A 24,256-nucleotide genomic window follows, 5' to 3' on the forward strand; every position below is an offset into this window, starting at 1 on the left:
CCCGTGGACTGTAGCCCGCCAGGCTCCTCTGTCCATGGGATGCTCCAGGCGAGAATGCTGGAGCGGGTTGCCATTTCCTTCTCCAGGGGATCTTCCTGACCCAGGGATCGAACCTGGGTCTTCTGCATTGCAGGCGGGCTCTTACCATCTAAGCTGGTGGCTTTCCTGGATGGGAAACTGGTGCAAAAATAGCTGCTCCTGGCTCCACCATGCCTGACTCCCTGCAAGGTGCAGTTAGAATTATTTTATGTATTCAAGCCGGTGTTACCAATCTTTTTCTGTAAAGGATCCGAGAGGAGAGAAAGAAATTAAAAAAATCATTCCTCCCCTGGAATGTCCAGGAATTTAGTGGATGATGTAAATTGCATTTCAAACTCGTGGGGGAAAACATGGATTATTCAATAAATGGTTTGGGAATAGTGGGATTATCCCAAGATGGTTTAAAAAAAAAACTATGTACCAAGGAATCACTTCCTCATTACCTTGATAAAAATGCATTCCTAGGGGACAAAATATTCTATTTAGAATATATTTCAATAAAAAAAAAACGTAAAACTTTTAGAAGACAACACGAGAAGATTTTTTTCTTTTGTTTTTTAAGTAATATCAGTATGCATGCACGCTAAGTCACTTGACTCATGTCCAACTCTTTGTGACCCTATGGACTGTAGCCCACCAGGCTCCTCTGTTCATGGGATTCTCCAGGCAAGAATACTGGAGTGGGTTGTCATTTCCTCCTCCAGGGGATCTTCCCAACCCAGGGATCGAGCCCGAGTCTCTTGCAGCTCCTGCAATGGCAGGAGTTCTTTACCACTAGCGCCACCAGGGAAGCTCTAATATCAGTATGGTTAATGCTTTTCTAGGTATGAGAACAAGCCCAGAAACCACTAAGTGAGTTCACTACACAAAAATAATAAATGTGAATGGCGAAAAGTATCACTTCAGAGTTAGAAGGTGAAGCATAAAGTGAAAAAGCACATTTGCTACTTACGTCAATTCATATCTTTAATACGTGAAGAGTTCCTACAAATCCATAAGAAGAGGACCAGTTACACACACAGGCAAACAGCATATTCATTTCCTTCAAAAACAGCATGTCAATGGGTCTCCCACACACAGATTCTCAATCTCACTTGTGTTAAGACAAATGCAACATAAACACAGTTGATGGGGTATCATTCTTCAACTCAGAGGCTGGCACCAATCGGAAAGTTTGCTCAGCAGTGAGGAAACAAATCTGACATCATTGGGGTGTATCGTGAATTTGCAGAACCTCTATAGGGAGTGTTTGGGCAATGTCCATAAAAATTAAATATACACACGCTTTTTTTCCCCCTCACAAAGCCAACTTCAGGCATTAATGCAACACACACATTGCACTTACATGGAGCCACAAAACCGTGTTTCCAAAGCTATTCATTGCAGCATCTCACAGCAAAAACTTGACCACAGTTTACGTGGGCCGATCAAATCCATTATGACAAAGACTGGTAACGAATCCTCTGCTGGTATTTTCTCACTTAAATAAAAACTTGACGTTGATTTCAAAACCTGTTGGACTGTGATTTCTTTATACAGGAGTTCCAAAGTGATTTTTAAAAGCAATCGTTAGGCCAAGCATTTAATCATCAAACCTCCCAATTTAAACTCAATTTTTCAAAAGGCCCCACCTTTGGTAAAGTCCTATTTATTTTAATGTCAACAAGAAATTGAGCTGAGTCTACAACAATGTACATGCGCCATCCATAATAAAAGCCTAGTTGACTTGTTTCTTACATGCATAGATTCAGCGATGAGTCACAATTTCCTATACTTAACCCCTTCACTATTCTGTTGTTTAAAAGAGACATTTATGCTTATAGTATGACTGCGATGCTTATAAAAATGTCGACATTATTCACAGAGTTACAAAAAGACTTTATACATTTTTCCTTCTTATAAAGCAAGTCACAGCACAGACCCTGATGACTTATCAGGGGTGAATGTGGACACTCTCTGCTACCTTTGTAGCGGGTGATCTGATTTGTTAGCAAGAAGACCCGAGATGTTGACTAATCCAGCCCTCAGCTCTTGACAACTGGTTGACCCCTTCTATTGACTTCTATTGACTGACATTTGTGTTCTGTTCTATAGAACCCAGATGTCACGTCCACCCCCGTACACACCCGAGCCACAAGTATTCGTCATATGAAGCGATAAACGGATATGATAAATACTCAATCTTCATTTTCTTTAATCATTTCATATATGCAAAAATTATCATAGTGTCGAAGACAGAGCAGGTTCAATAGACAGATGGCGGTCTCTGGTAATACCTTGAGAAGGAAACTCCAAGTGCTTTTCAGCAATGACAGGAGGAGGGGTCGTGGAGAGGGGGGTTGAGCCCTCACTAGCAAGGGGCTGGCTCATTTGCACACCACCCCACAAAACAACTGACAAGAGTTCCTGAGCTTCCGAGCAGGAAAGACCCACAATTCACGACCAATATGGGGTCGGCCAAAAAGTCAATCCTGAGCTTTTAGTGAGATGTTTCAAAAAACCCAAAGGAACTTTCTGATGGAGGAGGAAATGGCAACCCACTCCAGTAGCCTTGCCTGGAGAATCCCATGGACTGAGGAGCCCGGTGGGGCTATAGTCCACAGGGTCACAGAGAGTCGGACGCTACGGAGTAAACAGGCAATACCTTGATGGCCGCCCTTCCCAGGTCGGGTGGTTGGCGAGCGCAGGCCGCACAGGTGTGCTAACATCATACCTTTGAATCCACAGTGACTGACGTGAGGCACACAACGGTTCTTCACACCGTCATCAGTAATGAGATTAAGTCTTCACTTGGGTAAACGCTGCTTCCCTGGATAACTACCCTAAGAGCTTTACGGAAGCAGCTTTGTGCTAAGAGAAAATTAGGGAAACAACCTCATATTTCAGGAGATGGAAGTCTATGGGTGGGGTCCAGCCCGTTTGCAACATCAAGGCTTCCACGCTTTCCGAAATAAACAAAAACTCAAGTCCTTGTACGGGGTTGGCTAAAATGGTGGTTCAATGAACACGTTGCTCGCTACAGCTGTGGATGAAAATGAACGTGTCTTTTTTACTTAAAACCAAACGAATGTTTTGGCCAACTCAACACACGAATGGTTTCCTGCATTTTGGAAGCCGTGTGGCGTGTGCATTGTCATGAATGGAGGAACTGCTTCGAAAGGCAGAAAAGTCATCACTGAGAACCAAGAGAAGAGTACGCGCTCAGTCCATACTCTAAGATGTTAGAAAATACAGGAGACTGTCTCTCCCAAAACAGTGTGGCCCCCAAGTTAAGCCAAGCTCTCCCGTGGAGGCTGATAAATGTGTTATAAAGATCATAAAAAACAAATTCCCGGCATTGACCTACTGGGAAGATGCAGGAAAGAATCTGATGCAGGGGAGAAGGGCTGCTCACAAATATTTTCCCACAGTGTCATCAACTGGAGAAGGAAATGGCAACCCACTCCAGTATTCTTGCTTGCGAAATCCCATGGACAGAGGAGCCTGGTGGGCTACAGCCCATGCGGTCGCAAAGAGTCGGACAAGACTTTGCAAGTAAAGCAGCACCACCAATGTGAGCAAAGAAGGAAAGGAACAGATGAAAGCAAATGCCAGAAATAAAGAGCTAGTGCTTAGGGTGACGTCCGTCTTGCAGAAAAGGGGAAATGGGAATCCACCCCACTAGTTTCACTAAGTTTTCCAACAGCCGTCTTTAAAAGGCACCGCCTGGCAACACATTTACGTAAATAGGACTTGATTTCTAAATTTCTTTTTATTAGTCTGGTGTGGAAAAAAAAAATTGTGAGAAATGAAAGAACTTTTGAGGAAGCTCGCTTGAGGCTTAACGCCACCCTGTTAAAAAGAGTCAATGCAATGGTCAGGAGAGGTTTCAGATGCATTCCATTTACAGGCAGTTTGTAAACGGTCCAGAGTTTCCGCTCGGGGAACCTCGGTGGCGTTCGAACGTCGGTTGGGGACTTGGCGACTTGGTTGGGATTTGGTGACCGGTCGGTCGGACGTTCCCTGCGCTCACAGGAAACCCCCTCAGGGTCACGGAGAAGGCGAGTGTGATTTTCCCCCGGGGATGGAAAACTCACCACAAGTCAGTTTCTCCCGCCCAGCACGGCGGAGGGGGACGTGGTGGAGAGGGGAGTGGGGAATGAAGCATCCCAGCGTTAACATGAGGAATCCAACTTGAGCAAAGGCACGGGCAAGCCGGGGTGAGTTCCCAGCGGATCGTCTCTGCCCCTCCAGCCCACCTCTGGAGAGGCTCAGCAGGCAAGCTTGTGATGCTGCTGTGAGTTACTTGGCTGCCAAACGTCTTACTTCTCCAGAAGAGTCTGTTGAACTGCAGAGGACAAAGACGTAAGAACGGAGGGTTTTTTTTTTTTCTTTTTTTTCAAGGCCTCTCCAGGCCCCCTCCCCAGCACCCTCTGAGTGGGAGGGTCGGGCAGCGATGGGAAGAGGCGAGACAGCCATGGTGGGGATGCAGGTGGGGGTGACAGGCGGCGATGATGGGGGCCGACACTCCCACCCTGTCTCACCTGCTGGCTCAGCGTTGGTGCGATGGCTCTCCATGTTCACCTCGCCTTCTTCGGCTGAAAGCAAGAACAAAACGCGCCAGAGGCGGGGGTCGGGGGGGTGAATACAAAGACAGCACGCCCCATCATCATTCTCAGGGTGAGTCGGCATCGCCCCACACTCAGCTTCCCACCCAGCCCCTCCCGGAGAGCAGAGGAACCGCCCCGGTCACCAGGGTGGGAGGGGCCCCGGGTGGGAGGGGCCCCTCATTGGAGTCCTGCCTGTTCGCTCCTTTGCTTTTCTGAGTCCATCTTTTTATTTCCAAATTTCTCTTCCTCGATTTCTCAAACACACATGGACGCCAAGAGGATCAACATACCGCCATCCACCCCCCACAACCATCCCCAGAAAGGATCTGTGAGCTTAGGATCCTTTGCTCAGAATTCAAGTGTGAGGTGACAGAATTCAAAATACAGGAGAAAGAGAAGGGGTGGAGAAGGGACGGCCGGGGATTTTGGGGTTAGCAGATGCCCACTCTTATATACAGGATGAATGAACAACAAGGTCTTACTATAGAGCCCAGGGAGCGTCTATTGAATATCATGGGATAAAGCAGCACCAAAAAATAAAATATAATAGAGGAATGTACAGATAACTGAGTCACTTTGCTGTACAGCAGAAACCAATCCAACACTGTAAATCAACGACACTTCAATAAAACGCAAAGCAAACAAAAAAAACACACCAGATTCCCAGTCAAAATGCATTTATTCGCATCTGAGTCGGTTCGAATGAGGTGGATGAACTTGTTATACAGAGTGAACTAAGTCAGAAAGAGAAAGGTCAATATCGTATATTAACGAATATAGTGTTAGTCGCTCAGTCGAGTCTGACTCTTTGCAACCCCATGGACTGTAGCCCTGCCAGGCTCCTCTGTCCAAGGGATTCTCCAGGCAAGAATACTGGAGTGGGTTGCCATTTCCTTCTCCAGGGGGGTCTTCCCGACCCAGAGATCGAACCCAGGTCTCCCGCATTGCAGGCGGATTCTTTAGTGTCTGAGCCACCAGAGTAGGCCCTTAATGCATATATATGGGATCCAGAAAGATGGTACTGGTGACCCTATTTGCAGGGCAGCAGTGGAAGCGCAGACACAGAGAACAGACTCACGGACATGGTCGGGGAAGGAGAATTCCTTCCCCCATAGAAGGAACAGAAACATATGCATCACCGTATGTAAAATAGATAGCCGGTGGGAATTTGCTGTGTGACTCAGGGAGCTCAAACCAGGGCCCTTGACAACCTACAGGGGTGGTGTGGGGTGGAAGGCAGAAGGGAGGTTCAAGAGAGAGGGGACATATGTACACCTATGGCTGATTCATGTTGATGGATGTGAAAGTCACTCAGTCGTGTCCAGCTCTTTGGGACCCCATGGACTATACAGTCCATGGAATTCTCCAGGCCAGAATACTGGAGTGGGTAGCCTTTCCCTTCTCCAGGGGATCTTGCCAACCCAGGGATTGAACCCAGGTCTCCCAGGGAAGCCCTTGTTGATGTATGGCAGAGAGCAACACAATATTGTAAGGCAATTATCCTCCAGCTGAAAATAAATTTTTTAAAAAAGTTAAGGTGGAAGAAAGTGAATTAAAATAATAACAATAAAGCTTGTTTAACTGGAATGCAATGCAGGAGATATGGGTTTGATCCCTGGGTCAGGAAGATCCCCTGAAGGAGGAAATGGAAACCCACTCCAGTGTTCCCGGCTGGAGAATCCCATGGACAGAGGAGCCTGGTGGGCTATAGTCCACGGGGTCACAAAGAGTCGGACATGACCGAACAGCAGCGCATGCATGCACGCTAACTAGGATGTAGGCTTTATTTCATCAAAAGCTAGATTACTCCCTTCAGAGACACAGACGGCCGTGGAAACGACCAGGGTCAAGGCTACCAGGGTGACCGGTGGAGGGTGACCGGCCCATGAGAAGAGCATGGAGAGACACCCCTGTGGCGGGATCCTCAACCCACCTCCCGATACTAACCCCAAATCCCGCGACTCAGCCTCCAGACCAGTACCGGCTGTTCCACCCTGGGAAGGGACATGACCCTGACCCTCAGCACGATGTTGGAAAAAGAAAACTCGCATTTACACGCAAGAAGGACACGGTCTGACGTGAAAAAGGGCAAGAAAGATCCGGTGTTGACTTCCGTGTTTATGGAGCGATGTGAGAATGCATGAGTTCTAGGCGGTCATAGACCCCGTCTGTCGTTGACTTCTGCGCTGACATTTCAGAAATTTTACGTCGGGGCGGGAAGGAGGTTAAGGGGAATGCGTGAGGGGGCCTCAAGAGCGAGGCGATATATGTATACATATGGCTGATTCACGCTACTGTGCAGCAGAAAGTAACATCACAGTGTAAAGCGATTATCCTCCCATTAAAAATAATTAAAAATAAAAAAGCAATTGAAGAGGGTGAGATTTTCAGGTTATTCCTAAACATGCGGGTTCTCCTTTTTCGCTGAGAACTGCGAAATTCACATAACTGGCAAAAATCAATTAGAGAAAGAGTTAGTAAAAAATAAAAAACACTTCATGGAAATGGGCTGTAAAAATCCAGGGGCTATGGAGTCAGAAGGTTAGAAATTCCATCATTAGTGTGAAAGGTCATACCCTATGGCTTAGGGCTGGCTTTGCCCCGGGGAGGGGACGGGGTCTCTGCAGACAGGATGGTCCACCCAACGGGCAAGGATGGAGGGTGGCTGACAAAGCTCTTTCGTGCATGGAAACCCCCCAGCCCCGTCTGTGTCTGTCAGATCCCACTTTAAAAGGGACACATCCGCATTTGTCTTCACGTCTCCGAAGGCAAACTGCGCCTTCAAATATAGCATCCCAAGGTTCTGTGGTTCGACAAGGCAGGAAACAGAGAGAATTCACAGTACAGCCTGCGGGGTCAGGGAGAAACGTCCCTGGGGAAACGTCTTAGCAGCAAGGAGGAAAACAAAGGGACACACGACAAGGTTTGCTTTTCGAGACAGCTGCAGACCAGAAAGGATCATCTCCGTGCCCCTGCTCAGGGTTCTCCACGCGTCCCCTAGATCTTCGACTCATCTGCAAAGGAAGGGCGGAAAAGGACCATGAAAAAAAAAAAAGGAAAAAGAAAAACCAAAACCAACCAGAAATAAACGTCTGAGAGCTTTGGCGTCGGGTGCGAGGGCCCACGGGTGCAGCCAGCAGCAGGTTGTTACGAGATATACGTCCGTCTGCTGGGCTCAGATGTTAAGGAGACGGGTTGAGACGGCAAGAGCATCACTGGAGTGGATGCTGCGGGGGGTAGACCAAGAGGAAGGGAGAAAGGCAGAGACAGAAAGGAAGGAAGGAAGAGAAAGAAGCAAGGACGGATTGGCAGGCAGACAGAGGAAGGCTGGAAGACGCAGACCAGGAAGACGGGAGAAGGGGACAGCATGCGGTCGCGGCTCATTGCCACGCAAGCCTCCAGAATCCGCTGCCATCAGGGGCACCCGGGGAGCAGCCGGGAGACGCGTGCCGTGAGCAAGCAAGCCGTCAGCCACCCACCACGTCCAGCGACAAAACAGCCGCACGCCGGTGCCCGCCGGGGCGCCCACGTCCCTCCGGAACCGAAACTCCACAAACCCACGGCTCCACGTGGGTTCCGCACGGCTCACAAGGAACACCCCAGGAAAGAGAACTCTCACAGAACAGCCCCGTGTGCACAGGACGCCAACAAAAGGGCTCCCTGGGGCCTTCCTGCGCCCGATGGACCGGGTTCTGACGTTTCCATACCATCTCGGTTCGTCAAAACATGTAACTTGACAGCGGACACTAAATTCGGGTTGTGAGGCATGTCCTCAAAGCGGAGTGTCTTACCCGTTGGGTGGGAAGGATTGCTCACTGCCCTGCATTCGCCTCTGGTGTTCATACGAGAACGTGTGTGCGCTACTCACTTACACACATTCTGGGTTTTCAGAAAATCCTGGGGCCGGTACCCCAGCGCTCACTTCCCTATCGAGCGGCTTCCTCATCTCCTGGCTTGAGCGCCACGCTCAGAGTTTGAGCGTCTTCAGAGAAGGGCGAAATGTAACTGAAAGAGGACCACCAGGACTTCCCTGGTGGTCCCGTGGCCAAGACCCTGCCCTCCCCGTGCAGGGCATCTGGGTTCAATCCCCGACCAGGGAATTAGATCCCATGTGCCAAACTAAGACCTCGTACAGCCAAATAAAATAAAACAGGAAAGGAATCACGGATTCACTTCCATCAAAGCCTTCCTCTTTGAAGCTCTTTTTACTAGTTCTAGGAGGAGCAAAAGAAAAAAAAATATATATATATATATGTATATATTTGGCTTCTGTTCCCCTCCAGCCTCGCCTGGATTCTAATTGCAGATCTTTTACAAGCAGCTCCTGGAACTCGGCCATCTGTCCATTTGGGCATCGCTGGATGCTCACCCTTCTGCCAGTCTAACACACCCTCCTGAGAGCGGCCAGATGGAAGGCACCCACTCCCACATGGGAAATAAGATGCCATCAGGCAACCCTTACCCTCCTCTGGCAAACAGAGGGCTGTAAAAAGAGCCGCTTATTGTAGATTTCCGGATCCAAACGCCCGTGTCGGACTGTCGATTTCGGGCTACAAACCGTGTCCGCGGACCTGAAACGCTGGAATGCTGGAAGACGAAGGATTAACTCCAGCCCTCGGGGGTGACTTTGCCTCCGTCAGCATCAACTCAAGTCTCCTTGGGAGTTTCCCAAGATCCCTCAGGAAGCAGTCCCTTAGGCAGACAACATCAGCTGGTAGACGGCCCAGTAAGGACTCAGGATCTTACATAGAATGGGAAGTTCAAATACCTCAAGACTCCTCTAAGGAACAGGGGTAACCACAGCCCACAGGGACCCCACAAACCATATCACAACCCGCTCCTCTAGTGGTTCTGAAAGCAAGACCTAGACAAGAGCCTTCCAGAGATGCACAAAGTACAGTTGTGTTCAAAGTAGTAGAGTTTGCTGACGTCAACACAAATCCCAAGTTAACAGGACTTCAGGACAAGTGCCAAAATGCCCAGTGACACGGAGTTTCCACCACCACGTTGCTGACTGTGGCATTCTCGACGTTCCCTCTACAAACTGTCTGTACAGTCCAACTGTCTTGAGTACCTCCTGGTACTAGGCTCCCGCAAAAAGGGAACCATTTGCCTGGTATTTCCACTGTAATTCCCTTGGGTTCAGAAAACAATATGGCGGCCCCACGGCCACGGCTACTGTCCTGAAGAAGACAAGGTGTGTTAGATGCTCAGTCGTTTCCAACTCTCTGCGACCCCATGGATTGCAGCCCGCCAGGCTCCTCTGTCCATGGGATTCTCCAGGCAAGAATACCGGAGTGGGTTGCCATTCCCATCTCCAGGGGATCTTCCCGACCCAGGGATCGAACCCAGGTCTCCTGCATTGCAGGCGGATTCTTTACCGTGTGAGCCACCAGGTGGGGCTAGAAGTGGATGAGGGTGGCTGCAAATGTAAGTAACAGTGAATGCATCCTAAGAGGTAACATTCCTTCACCACTCTCTGCCAGGCAACCCGTCCAGACTCTCACACACAACCTCACTGATCGTCACCAAACGTCTGAAGCACAGACCATCACCTCTCCTCGTTACGTAAAAACCACCCAGAGTGGCAATGGTTAGTAATTTGCACAAGCTCACACGGCTAGACGCAGGAAGCGCTGAAATCGAAGCGGCAAAGTCAGATCCCAGTTATCTAGAGAGCTCAGGAACCCTCAGCCACCGTTCCGGAGCTCCGCTTCTGTTTTAGGTGTTTTTTTGAATATATGGTAGCCAGACCCCACGGAAAGGAGGTGGCCGTGAGCGCCTCACCGTTCTCTTTAAAGCACAGCTTCTTCTTCTGGTAGGCGATGAAGCTGGAGATGGCTCCTCCCAAGGCCACCACGATGGCACCCACGATCCCGGGGATCACGCCGGGCGATTCAGCTGTGGGGAGAAGAACAGGGAGCCGCGATGGGCAGGAGGGAACAGTCACGGGGGAGACCATAGAGCCTTTACCAGCTGAGCCACCAGGGAAGCCCAAGGACTCAAGAGAAATACCCAATTCCTGTTTTCATCTCACTCTCCTCTTCAAGGAAGAGAATAAAGCCAAAGCAAAATAGTGAAAGTCATTTATAAATCAATTAGGCCCTGAGGACTGAGCTAGTACGTCAGCTTCAGCCTACAGGGCACTCTTTGCCTCTGACTGTCCATCGTATAAGCATCCTCTACCAAGCGGCCGACAACTTCTGTGATGTGGATCTTACAAACCCTGCTGTGCCGAACAGAAACGACGTGACCGCTGCTGATGCTTTCCGAGGCTGCCTTCTTCCTTTTAAGGATGGTTTTTCAAGTCCCAGTGACGGCTAGCAGAGCTTGCGGTGTATCCACCCAACACGCTATGAGGAGTCACTACTGGGAAACATTGTGGCTGCCCCCAGGGATCCCGTGACGGGACAAATTCCACTGCTCGACTTATCCAGCGTCCTCTGGGCCAGCTGCCCACAGCAGAGGGATTCCAGGACTGGGCGATGCCCAGTTCTGATGGGAAAGCAGGGAATATGGAAAGAATACGTGGAGAAGGCTGTCTGGAGGGCTGCCACCAACGGCAGCAGACCTGATTGTCACATGCAGGTTTTTCCAGCTAATAGGTGTGTGCACGCTCATGTGTGTGTGTGTGTGTGTGTGTGTGTACGGATATGCATGTGTACCTGTTTGTGTGTATGTTCGTATGCATGTCTGCATCCCAGAGCATGCACACTGCATAGGGGCACAGTGCACCAGGGCCCACAGGTACATGAGTGCGCACGTGTTCACACGCGCTAGTGCACGGGTGAGGCGGGCACCCGCTCACGGGTGCACACGTGTGTCTGCGTGCACGCATACGTACTGAGCGAGCGTTGCATGTGTACATGGGCGCGTGTGCCTTGTGTCTGAGCCTGAGCGCGTGTGTGAACACACGTGTCTGTCTGTCTGCTTGGCAGCTCTGCGTCCTGGTACCTCCCCAGCCTGGTCGATTCTCCCCCATAAAGTGGGCTGTTCGGCAGTGCTGACCCCCCCCCACACCCCACCCCACCATCCTAAGAGGCCGCCTCCCACCCCCATTCATGGCACTGACGGCTCAACTCAGTGCCCCGTGCGGCCCCCCGGGACCCACATACAGACCCACCATTGTAAACGATCAGAAGATACACACCATCTTCAAAACTAGGCATTAGGGATGATCGTATCTAACTGCCAAGAAAACTCATACGATTAAAACTTGTAAATAACATCAGAAAATGCTTCTGGAATACTAGCTAGTGAAAAGTTTGACATTATGGAAGGAAGGCTGTGACAAACCTAAACAGCGTATTAAAAAGCAAACACGTCACTTTGCCGACAAAGGTCTGCATACTCAAAGCTATGGTTATTGCAGTAGTCATGTACGGCTGTGAGGGTTGGACCATCAAGAAGGCTAATGCACCAAACAACCGATGATTTTGAACAGTGGGGTTGGAGAAGGCTCTTCAGCGTCCCTTGGACCGCAAAGAGATCTACCAGTCCATCCTAAAGGAAATCAGTCCTGAATATTCATTGGAAGGACTGATGCTGAAGCTGAAACTCCAATCCTTTGGCCACCTGATGGGAAGAGCTAACTCATTGGAAAAGATCCTGATGCTGGGAAAGATTGAAGGCGGGAGGAGAAGGGGACGACAGAGGATGAGATGGCTGGATGGCATCACCGACTCGATGCACATGAGTTTGAGTAACCTCCAGGAGTTGGTGATGGACAGGGAGGCCTGGCGTGCTGCGGTCCAGGGGGTCGCAAAGAGTCGGACACGACTTGGCGACTGAACAATGTTACGACAGGGTATGAATAAACGACTTGACGGTTTTACTTAACATTGGTTGCATTTAAACTGACATAAAATACTAAAGAGAATAATCAGCTTCACTGTGGTAGAAGATGGACATGATTCCTGTTTTTCCATGTTAAAAATTAAACAAATATATCAGTTCAGCTCAGTCCCTCAGTCCTGTCTGACTCCTTGCAACCCCATGGACCGCAGCACGCCAGGCCTCCGTGTCCAGCACTAACTCCCGGAGTTTACTCAAACTCACGTCCATGGAGTCGGTGATGCCATCAAACAAATATATAAATATACAAAATGTACAAGCAAATATACCAATGATCAAAAAAGTCCCCTCAAAACGGGAAGTTTCAACAGCTATTCAACTCAGAAAACCGATGGCAGTCAATGACTCGGAGGATACGATGATGGGTGAGAAAAAGCAAACAGCATCAAGGAAAAACAAAGAGCTTTCAGTCAAGCTCATATGTGTTTCCATATTGTTTCTCTATATTAAAAATCACATTGAATACTTCTGAGCTTTCATTAGAACCTGGTACGTAAAGTCAGCAAACTAAACATCGAATCCAAAACAAAAAAAGTATCTTTCTGAATACCGTTTTCCACGACTGGAAAATTGGAATTCCCTTGCACCGAGAGTTCACGGTAACATCAGGCTAACTCTGCAAGGACCTCCTTTCAGCTGACACAGAGGTCGCCGAAGCCTGAAATGCACAGAAAGAACCACAGGAGCTACGGGGTCTCACCGGAAGAGTCAGGCTGGTTGGGGTCTGGCTGAGGTTTTGACTTCGGTGAGTCGGGTGAGCCTCCGCCATCTGTGAAAGAGGACAGCTGCATTTATGAACCGTTTGAGGTCAAGAAAGCAAAACGTGCGTTTGCACGTGTGCACGCTACGTCGCTTCAGTTGTGTCCGACTCTTCTGCGACCCCGTGGACTGTAGCCCACCAGGCTCCCCTGTCCATGGGATTCTCCAGGCGAGAATACTGGAGTGGGTTGCCATTTCCTCCTCCAGGGGATCTTCCCGACCCAGGGGTCAAACCCACGTCTCTTACGTCTGCTGCCTTGGCAGGCAGGTGTTTTTTTTACCACTAGCACCACCTGGGAAGCATTTGCATACAGACGGTTAACTAGACAGCGGGAAATGGAAATGTGCCCTTTGTCACGGGCGGGGACACGTTGTCATGGTGGGGTACCCGTACACACAGCCACCTGTGGGTTTCTGCCCGTCAGCATCCAGCTATAATACTTCACCTCGTGTATTTCCCATGGAAAATATAGCAGATGGCTGGGCCAGCTACAGAACTTGTGGGGTGCAGTGCAAAGCGAAAATGCATTTTGCATGTCCCTGCTCCAAACCGCACCAGGAATTTCAACACAGCGGCCACACTGAACCGTGAGAAATGAAAGTCTGTCCTTTTTGTTCAACCAAAAATGGAAGCCCTTGTGAGTGTGGGGCCCCGTGAGGCCCAGCCCTACCAATGGTATTCAAAGTGCCTTATACACCCCCAAGACTGGAAGAGTTCTAAAATAAAAGTCGGCGTACAGATAAAAGCCAAAAACCCAACCACACAAACCGTATACCTATTCCTCAGGGTTTCCTGGCGAAAACTAATTTGACGTCTTTAAAAGAGACAAGCTCCTTTGAAATGATAAATAATCAAGTCAGACACGTAGGAGATTTAAGACAGCCTACTTACCATTTCCTCCACCACCAAGGGCATCGCTTAAATCCCAGTTATCCTTACCTAAGGGAGAAAGATAATGAATACTGAAGTTCTGCGTGAAATGAAGACCAGAACTGGCTTTCTATACAGACAGTATCGAGTATCAGTCTTTCCAAAGACTCAACAGGAAAACCAAACTCCTGACCGTTTTACATTCTTCTCCTCTTCAAGAGAAAGAAGAATAAAAGGAAAAACTAAATCAAAATAATGAAAGTAATTTGTAAGTCAATTACGCCCCATGGGCCGAGCTGGAATTCCAAATTCTGCCTGCACACACTTCTTTCCCGCTGATTGTCCACCTGGTAACCAACCCTCCCGAGCTGCCAATGGCTTCCACAGTACAGATATTTCAATGTAAGAAGAGAAATCTGGAGCCAAATCTGGGCTACTGCCCACTGAAAGAGGGATTCAACTGAACCAGCGATAAAATGATGCTTTATGTCTATAAAATGAAAGACTCCTGACGGTTTCAGATGTTGCCTTCTCAAAGACTCTTTTTCGAGTTCCAGACACATCTGGGAGAGCTCACGTATCCACCCAACAGGACTTACCGAGTTCTCATGAGATGCTAGTGGGAAACACTGTTCTGCCTGCCCCGGGGAGCCCGTGATGATAGAAATTCCATTGTTCAATTTATCCACCATCCTCTGGGCTAGCTGCCCAAAACAGAGGGTTTCCAGGAATGGACCACGCAGAGTTTCGGTGGGAAAGGGGAAATACGGAAAGAACTCGTGGAGAAGGCTCTCTGGAATGGTGCCAACAGCAGCAACAGACCTGACCGTCAAACGCAGGTTTTTCCACCTATGTGTGTGCATGCGTGTGTGTGTGTGTGTGTGTGTGTGTGTATGGATATGCGACTCCTCTGTCCATGGGACTCTGCAGGCAAGAATACTGGAGTGGGTTGCCATGCCCTCCTCCAGGGGATCTTCCCGACCCAGAGACAGAACCCAGGTCTCCCGTGTTACCATCTGAGCCACTAGGGAAGCCCAAGAATACTGGAGGTGGGTAGACTACCCCTTCTCCACAGAGTCTTCAAGATCCAGTAATCGAACTGGGGTTTCCCGCATTGCAGACAGATTCTTTACCAGCTGAGCTTCCAGGGAAGCCCATGTTTCCCCATATTGATTCTCTATATTTAAAATCTTACACAGTTTTTTTTTTTTTCTCGATTTCCATTAAATCTTGGAAGTAAAATCAGCAAACTAAACATCAAATCCAAAAAAAGAAAGAAAAATCTTTTTGAATACTGTTTTCCAGGACTGGGAAATTGGAATTCCCTTGCACAGAGTGTTCACTGCAGGATCACACTAACTCTGGCAAGACCTCCTTGCAGCTGACACAGAGGTCCCCGAACTCTGAAACAGACGGAAAGAACCGCAGGAGCTACAGGATCTCACCGGAAGTGCCAGGCTGCTTGGGGTTGGGCTGAGGTTTGGGCTTCGGGGGGGTGGTCACTCTGTCATCTGTGAAAGAGGAGAGTTGCACTTATGAGCACTTGGAGGTCAAGAAAACAGAACATGCGTTTGCACGTGTGCACGCTACGTTGCTTCAGTCTTGTCTGACTCTTTGTGACCCCACGGACTGTAGCCCACCAGGCTCCTCTGTCCATGGGATTCTCCAGGCAAGAATCCTGGAGTGGGTTGCCATGCCCTCCTCCAGGGGATCTTCCAGACCCGGGGATCAAACCCACGTCTCTTATGTCTGCTGCACTGGCAGGCGGGTTCTTTACCACCGAGTACCATCCGGGAAGCATTTGCATACAGATGGCTAACTGGACAGTGAGAAATGGAAATGTGCCCTCTGTCACGCCCGGATACCTTGTCGTGGTGGGGATACCCATACACACAGCTACCTGTGGATTTCTGTCCGTCAGCATCCAGCTATAACACTTCACTTCCAATCGCGAATAAAGCAGATGGCTGGGCCCGCTACAGAATTTGTGGGGTCCAGTGCAAAGTGAGAACGCAGGCTGCATGTCCTTGCTCAAATTGTACTACCATTTTCAATATGGTGGCCACAAACCATTCGTTCAACCAAGCGTGGAAGCCCTACCGAGTGTGACGACCCCACGAACCCACGAGACCAGGCCTGCCAAGAGGGTTTTCATTTTATCTCATATCACCTAAGACACCGTAAGAGCTCTAAATCAAAAGAAGACATACAGATAAAAGCCGAAAGCTTGAAAACAACAATCAGTAACACCTGTTCCTTAGATTTTTTCCGGGTGAAAACTCATTCGATTTAGTTAAAAGAGAAAAAAAGCCTCTTTGAAATGATAAACTAACCAGGTCAGACCCACAGGAGATTTAAGACAAGACTACTTACCGTTTCCTCCACCACCAATGGCATCGCTTAAATCGAAGTAATCATTCCCTAAAGGAGAAAAAGATAGTGAACACTCAAGTTCTGCGTGAAATGAAAACCAGAAATGGGCTTTCTGTGCAGAGAGTATAGAGTGTCAGTCTGACCAAGGACTCAGCTGCAATGCCAAACTCCCGACCATTTTCACGCTCTTCTTCTCTTCAAGGAAAAGAACAAAAGGGAAAAATGAAAATCATGAAAGTTATCTATAAATCAATCATGTCCCCGTGGACCGAGCTGGAATTCCAACTTCTGTCTGCAGACAATTCTTTCCCCGTTGACTGTCCACCCTGAAACCAACTCTCCCAAGCTGCCCAGGACTTCGGCAACGTAGATGTTATAATATAAGAACAGAAAGCTGTGGGCAGATTCGGGTTCCTGCCCAGTGAAAAAGTGATTCAGCTGACCCAGGCGCACGCGATAAAATGGGGTGACATTTTAGAGAGTTAGAGATTTTAGAGGTGGCCTTCTCTAAAAGAAGGACTCAAGTCCCCAGGAGACACCCAGGAGAGCTTCTGTATCCACCCAACACAAGGTTCTGAGCCATCCTGAGTCATAATCAGGAAACACCATCCATGCCTTCGGGAGCTGGTGATGGGACACATTGCCGTTGTTCGACAGTGACTCAGCCAGCATCCTCTGCACGCGTGGGTAGGTCACACATTGCTACGAGCAACGCTATCCTTTACTCACAACGCTTCCCTGGTGGCTCAGACAGTAAAGAAATGGCCTGCAGTGCGAAAGATTCAGGTTCGACCCCTGGGTGGGGAAGATTCCCTGAAGAACGGAATGGCTACCCACTCCAGCACTCTTGCCTGGAGAATCCCATGGACAGAGGAGCCTGGCGGGACTACAGTTCACGGGGTTGCAGAGAGTCAGACACGACTGAGCAACTAACACTTTTTCACCTTTTTAGATGAGAAATCCAATAATTAAACTGAGCTGTTATATATACATATATATATTAAAATAAGTGATAAGAGCTCACTAACTTTGGGCATTGATTGCACGCTGGGTGGCTAACCCCCAGTGAATATGTGTGTGTGTGTCTGTGTGTGTGTGCGCGCGCGCGCTAAGTCACTTCAGTCGTGCCCAACTCCTTGCAACCCCATGGACTGTACCCTATCAGGCTCCTCTGTCCATGGGATTCTCTAGGTAAGAATATGGAAATGGGTTGCCACGTCCTCCTCCAGGGAATCTTCCCGACCCAGGGCTCGAACCTGCGTCTCTTATGTCTCCTGCATTGGCAGGCGGGTTCTTTACTACTAGAGCTCCTTGGGAAGCCGCCCCCACACCCCAGTGAATCTGATCCTTAGGCAATTCCGTCATCGGTCTCTGAATCCCGATTTTTCAGAAAGCGTGAGTGACAACAGGTACGGTCCTCCTAGACGCCGAGATCTGACTCTGCTCACGGATTCTAAGAGGGTCCCAGCTTCTAAAACTGCTCCTCCCACGAGATGAGTATTGAAATGCAGTAACAGACACTCAGCATAAAGAGACTTTCCACGGGACCCCCAGAGCATCTCACTAAAGTGCCAGCGTCTGTTCTCTTACGGCCGCTGCTGGACGTGAGACATCACAGCATCGTTCACATATTAACCAGGCTGTATCCGTTGCGGGTATCCAGCCGTCTGCATCTCCCCCAGCTCCTGGGGAAACTGAGGTGCACAACACTTTTTTGTGCTGTGTGTTTGGACGCTGAGCACCTCTGCTTCTTACCGGGCGCCGGTTTTGGTGGAGGATGAGTTGGTTTCTTGTCACCTGTTAAAGAGAAAAGACATTTCAGCCAGGAAATCTGGCAGCTGGGAAACACAGCCAACCCTCAAGGCTCTTTGGTTTCCTTAAAAAGAGTCGGAGGGGCTCTTCCCTTGGTGGTTCCAGGGGTTAAGGACCCACCTGCTAATGCAGGGGACACGGATTCAACCCCCTGATCTCTCAAGACAAGTAAGCCCACGCTCCCGCAACTCTTGAATCAATTCAAGATCCAACTCTTGAATCCTGCGTGGCAACAAGAGAAGCCCCCGCAATGAGAAGCCCGCATACCCCAACTAGAGAGTAGCCCCCCCACGCCAAAACTAGAGAAAGCCCACGCTCAGCCACAAAAACTCAGGAGATCCCAATAAATACATTTAAGAGAGAAAAAAAACAAAAAGAGTCAGAGAATGTTTGAAGCATCATCTTCTCCAGACAGCTCAGCCAGTGGCCAGGGAGTGAAAGAGGAAGCCCGGAGAACAGGTGTTTAGCCCAAGGACACGGGGCAGAGCTCGGGGCCTCTGCAGGAGTGGACGGGGCGGGGAGGCGGACAGGGGACCCTTGGCCGAAAGGCTGTTCAGGTTTATTAGGTGGAGCACCCTTTTGGCCACCTGGGACTCCCACTGAGGCTGACCCTCTGGGCACCGAGGCAGAGTGGGGCTGAGATCATCCGGACGACAGACACCTCCAGGGCATCCCTTCCCAGCAGCCAGGCAGAAGGAGGGTCCCACCGTCAAGAATAAGGCTAATCCCCCGCTCCCCCGGCGGCTTTTGGGAACGCTGCTGCTGTCGTGGGTTTCACTGACGCCTCCGCATCGGACCCCAGGAGTTAAAAAAAGACGTCCTGGGTTGGATCCTGGGCCCCCAAATTCAACAGGGGCCTCAGAATCTGACCTTCTTTAGAAAGACGGTCTTTGCAAGTAACGGTGAAGTGGGTGGGTGTCACAGTGGATTAGCACAGACCCTTCCAGGCGAGGCCCTTCCAGGGGAGACCCTTCCAGGGGAGGCCCTTCCAGGGGAGGCCCTTCCAGGCGAGGCCCTTCCAGGGGAGGCCCTTCCAGGCGAGGCCCTTCCAGGGTAGGCCCTTCCAGGCGAGGCCCTTCCAGGGGAGGCCCTTCCAGGGGAGGCCCTTCCAGGCGAGGCCCTTCCAGGGGAGGCCCTTCCAGGGGAGGCCCTTCCAGGCGAGGCCCTTCCAGGCGAGGCCCTTACAGGGGAGGCCCTTACAGGCGAGACCCTTACAGGGGAGACCCTTACAGGCGAGGCCCTTACAGGCGGGACCCTTACAGGCGAGACCCTTACAGGCGGGACCCTTACAGGCGAGGCCCTCACAAGGGAGGCCCTCACAGGGGAGGCCCTCACAGGCGAGGCCCTCACAGGGGAGGCCCTTACAGGGGAGGCGCTTACAGGTGAGACCCTTACAGGCGAGATCCTTACAGGCGAGGCCCTTACAGGGGAGGCCCTTACAGGGGAGACCCTTACAGGCGAGGCCCTTACAGGGGAGGCCCTTACAGGGGAGACCCTTACAGGAGAGACCCTTACAGGCGAGGCCCTTACAGGGGAGGCCCTTACAGGGGAGACCCTTACAGGCGGGACCCTTACAGGGGAGACCCTTACAGGGGAGACCCTTACAGGCGAGGCGCCTTACGAGAAGGAGACTGGGAGATGGAGAGGCGCTGACGTCAAGTGGCCACGTGAAAGGAGACACAGAGACTGGGGAGATGCAGCCACACGCTGAGGGATGGAGTCAGTGTGACCCCGGGGCACAGCCCACGGGAGACCAGCCCACGAGGGACCAACCCATGGGAACCAGCCCACGGGGACCAGCCCCCAGGACACCAGCCCACGAGGAATAAGCCCCCAGGACACAAGCCCACGAGGGACCAGTCCATGGAAACCAGCCCACGGGGGACCAGCCCACAGGAAATCAGCTCACCAAGGCCCAGCCCACGGGGGACCACCCACTTCTCCAAGCGCTTGGCAGTCTTGACCGCCACACAGTATGGAAATTATTGCACTAAAAAAGGATTAACGTATCCCAATAAGAGCATCTCGATTTTCCTCAACAAATGTGAGTCTACTGATCGCTGTTAAGACGTGTTTCAAAAGATTTACTGTATTCCAAGTCTATAAAATGCTTGTAATATTAAGACGTGTTTCAAAAGATTTACTGTATTCCAAGTCTATAAAATGCCTGTAAGTATTACTTACCATCAAGGGCGAGCGATAAATCGAAATCATCTGGAAAAAAAAAAAAAGAATCCTGTTGGTTACTAAAAATTAAATTGGGAATTTAAGAAAACAATAAAAAGGGGCATGATTTTGGAAGGTGTATCACCTTCCAAAAGGTGTCTAAGAGGACCATACCAGCTGTCACTCACGCTTTTGGACTTTGAGTTCTCTTTTGCAACATCCACTCTCAAGCCTAAAAGTTAAGAATATGTCAGCTTGTGTTTCAGGCTGTCGACAATCTCAGGGTTTAGCAGCAATTAAACTAGCGGGAAACCAGGATAATTCTGCGCGTGAGTTACTCAAGAAAAAGCCGGTCTTTCGAAATCGGCAAGGAACAACTTCCAGTACTGGGGTGGGTAGCCATTCCCTTCTCCAGGGGATTCTTCAGGCCCCAGGGATCCAACCCGCGTCTCCTGCATTGGCAGGTGGATTCTTCACCGTCTGAGTTACCTGAGAAGCCCAATTTCCAACACACGGTGCAGAAAACACGGAGAGCAAACCCCTTGGAATCGCAACCTGTCTACAAGTAAACAACCCAAACGTACTTCCTGTAGAGGCACCAGACGATCCAGAAAAGGGTAACGTTTCCTTTTTTTTTTTTTTTTCAACTTCTGCCGAGAAAGGGGAAACCGCCTTTATTCTGCTGGTCTTCTGTCTGGTTGATGACCGCTTTATTGAAACGACATTAATACTATTTCTATTTCTATCCAATTAATGATGAATTGAAGAAAAGCAAAGGGAATTCTGCTGAGTGTCCCGTCAGCAGAAGGGAGAGTGGTGGCCGACCGAAGGATCGGTGTTCAGTTCAGTTCAGTCGCTCAGTCGTGTCCGACTCTCTGCGACCCCGTGGACCGCAGCCCGCCCCGGCCTCCCTGTCCGTCACCATCTCCCGGAGTTTGCTCAAACCCATGTCCATCGAGTCAGTGATGCCACCCAACCATCTCATCCTCTGTTGCCCCCTTCTCCTCCCGCCTTCCATCTTTCCCAGCATCAGCGTGTTTTCAAATACACACAAATCAAAGATGACACGCACCCCCCACCTCAGGAAGTGCCGGGCAGCTAACAGGCCGCCTTCATCCCCGGGAAGCTCCAGACGGTCACAGTATGTTCCGTCCTGCGGAAGGTCACACGGACTGTAACTCCCTCCCTCTGCCTTCGTCTCTGGTGGGTATGTGGACAGGTGTGCAGCAGCTGTGTGCGCTGAGTGACTGAGTGTGTGTGTGTCTCTGTGTCCATTTACAGAGTGGCTTAGGCTTCCCTGGTGGCTCAGACGGTAAAGAATCCGCCTGCCATGCGGGAGACCTGGGTTCGATCCCTGGGTGGGGAAGAGCCCCTGGAGGAGGGCATGGCCACCCACTCCAGTATCCTTGCCTGGAGAATCCCACGGACAGAGGAGCCTGGCCGGCTACAGTCCATGGGGTTGCAAAGAGCAGGACACGACTGAGCAACTTTGACTCACTCGGGATCCCCGGGGGTTGGTGTGTAGGTGTGTGGTTTGGGTTGTTTGTATCTGCGTCTCCGTACAGGTATGTGTGCTTGCTTTGTGCATGTACGCAACTGTGTGTCTAAGTGCAGTGTGGGTGTGTGTATCTGTGGTATCTGTACCCGCGTGGCTTCCTATGCCGACGTGTGCCGTTAGGGTGTGTGCCCCTGTGTAGGTGTAGAATTTGGGGCAGTGGGTCTGTGTGTGTGACTTTTTCCCGTGTGTGTACTGAGAACAGGCAGGCAGATGTTATTTTAAAAAAAGCACGCAATAATGCCATCGGCGGCAACGTGGGTGGACCTGGAGACAGTGAAGTCAGCCAGACAGAGAAAGACAGGTATCAGAGATCACTGGCGTGTACTGTGTAAAACAACCGTACCAGTGAGCCTATTCATAAGACCCAAACAGGTTCACAGAGAAAACACACGCGTGGTTCCCAAAGGGCAGAAGGGGCGGTGGGGCAACGAGTAAGGAGTTTAAGACTCAGACACACACACGCCTGCATCTGGGGCTTCCCAGGTGGCTCGGTGGTGAAGGACCCGCCTGCCGATGTAGGAGAGGCAGGCTGGATCCCCGGGTCGGGAGGATCCCCTGGAGGAGGGCATGGCCACCCACGCCAGCTTTCTTGCCTGGAGAACCCCACAGACAGAGGAGCCTGGCGGGCGACAGTCCACGGGGTCGCAAAGAGCAGGACACGACTGAGCGCCGAACACGCCCACCCTAGTGCATGTGTGCGCTGCAGATACGCGCTCACGGGGGCTTATGCGTGTGTGTGTGGGCGCGTGAATACGTATTGAACGAGTGCACACGCCTGTGTCTGAGTGTGAGCGGATGTGTGCACACGTGTGTGTGCCTGCCTCCCTGCTGAGAAGCACTCAGTCCAGACTCTGGTACCTGCCCAGCCGGGATGGTTCTCCTGGGCAGCGTCTCCGTACCAAGCCCCTGCTCTCCCGAGACCCTGACGGTGAGAAGCTCACGGCTCCCGAGTGCCCCCCGCCGCGGCGGGGTGGGGGGGCCCACACACAGACCCCCAGCCCCACCCCAGCGATCGTGGAGGCGGGGCGGACTGTCCACGCGGCCAGAAGCTGAGCGCCCGGGTCCAGACCTCCGAGGCACAAACATTCAGGGCGGCTCGCGCGCTGCAAAGCTTGGCAGGACCCCAGCCCACGGCCCGGAAGCCTGCAGCGCGTCTGTGGTTTCCATGCGGTGCCCCTCAAGCCTCCGGATGTGCTGGAAGTGGGGTGGGGTGCACCCCGTGACTCAGCTGGGCGAGGCGGGGCCCTGGAGGGGACAGTGGGCGATAATTCACCACTCAGCACCCTCCCCACCCCCACGGCCAGCTGGTCTCCTTCCTTCTGTCATCCCATCCTCCCGAGACCCTGGGCGTCCCCAAGGGCTGGGCGCTGGGCTCCTCGTTGCGGGGGGGGCATCTGGGGCTTTACCAGCCTCAGAGACCATGCGTCTATGCCCCTGACAACTGCTGAGCCCGCGGGGTGCCCAGCACCCAGCGCGAGGCCACGGTTCAGGTTCCCTGGAGTCCTGCCAGGGTGACAGGCAGAGGTGACCAGTCGCCCCGGGGACGCGCGTCACTGGACCACGGCCACAGCACGGATCTCCCGGCTGTCCGAGGGGCCCTCTCGGAGAGCCCTTCTCCAGCACCACCGCGGGCAAGCACCCCTTCTCCGGCGCTCAGCCCTCTTGCGACGCGGTGTAGACGCCTCGGGTGTGATTACAATGGATTAGATCGATCAGCAGTTACAGAGGTGAAGCGTAAGCTGGAGAGGTTTTGGGGTGCGGGGTGGGACCTCGGGGGAGCCAGTATCAGCCTTCCCAGAGGCGGGCAGGGGAGCTTCTTTCCTGCAGCCGGACAGATTGCGTGCGTAGTCCACACCCCGGCAGACACTCACCTTCTTCCCCAGCTCTGAGTTCCCTTATCTTGTAGGAATGCAGAGATGAGACAACCCACTGGCTGGTGATAAGCTTATAAGGAGTGCAGCTGGTCTATTCACCTTATCTCTAATTTATGTACCATTTATCCATGATCATTCATCTAAAATCTATCCCCTGGTGAAGGGAAAGGCTACCCACTCCCGGGATTCTGGCCTGGAGAGTTCCTGGGACTGTTACAGTCCACGGGGCCACAAAGAGTCAGACACGACTGGGTGACTTTCAAGATCTCAGTTCAATTCAGTTCAGTTCAGTCGCTCAGTCGTGTCGGACTCTTTGCGACCCTGTGGACTGCAGCACACCAGGCCTCCCTGTCCATCACCA

General features: G+C 51.1%; 1 protein-coding gene across 1 annotated transcript in view; it reads right to left on the bottom strand.

The window, feature by feature from the left end:
• Nucleotides 1-979: 979 nt before the first annotated feature.
• The window catches only part of LOC145536411 (CD99 antigen-like), a 31,190-nt gene continuing 7,913 nt past the window's right edge, over nucleotides 980-24,256 (bottom strand). The window contains exons 2-10 of the mRNA XM_081565758.1: nucleotides 20,482-20,511; nucleotides 18,241-18,282; nucleotides 16,486-16,533; nucleotides 15,558-15,623; nucleotides 14,134-14,181; nucleotides 13,183-13,251; nucleotides 10,416-10,529; nucleotides 4,563-4,616; nucleotides 980-4,366 (exon numbers count right to left, since the gene is read on the bottom strand). Of these exons, the coding sequence (XP_081421884.1) occupies nucleotides 4,341-4,366; nucleotides 4,563-4,616; nucleotides 10,416-10,529; nucleotides 13,183-13,251; nucleotides 14,134-14,181; nucleotides 15,558-15,623; nucleotides 16,486-16,533; nucleotides 18,241-18,282; nucleotides 20,482-20,511 (497 nt within the window). The 3' untranslated portion in view covers nucleotides 980-4,340. The remainder of the gene's footprint in view (nucleotides 4,367-4,562; nucleotides 4,617-10,415; nucleotides 10,530-13,182; nucleotides 13,252-14,133; nucleotides 14,182-15,557; nucleotides 15,624-16,485; nucleotides 16,534-18,240; nucleotides 18,283-20,481; nucleotides 20,512-24,256) is intronic.

The sequence above is a fragment of the Giraffa tippelskirchi genome, chromosome X (genome assembly GCF_054371585.1).
Source record: "Giraffa tippelskirchi isolate mGirTip1 chromosome X, T2T-mGirTip1v1.2.pri, whole genome shotgun sequence".
In the NCBI taxonomy this organism is placed as follows: domain Eukaryota; kingdom Metazoa; phylum Chordata; class Mammalia; order Artiodactyla; family Giraffidae; genus Giraffa; species Giraffa tippelskirchi.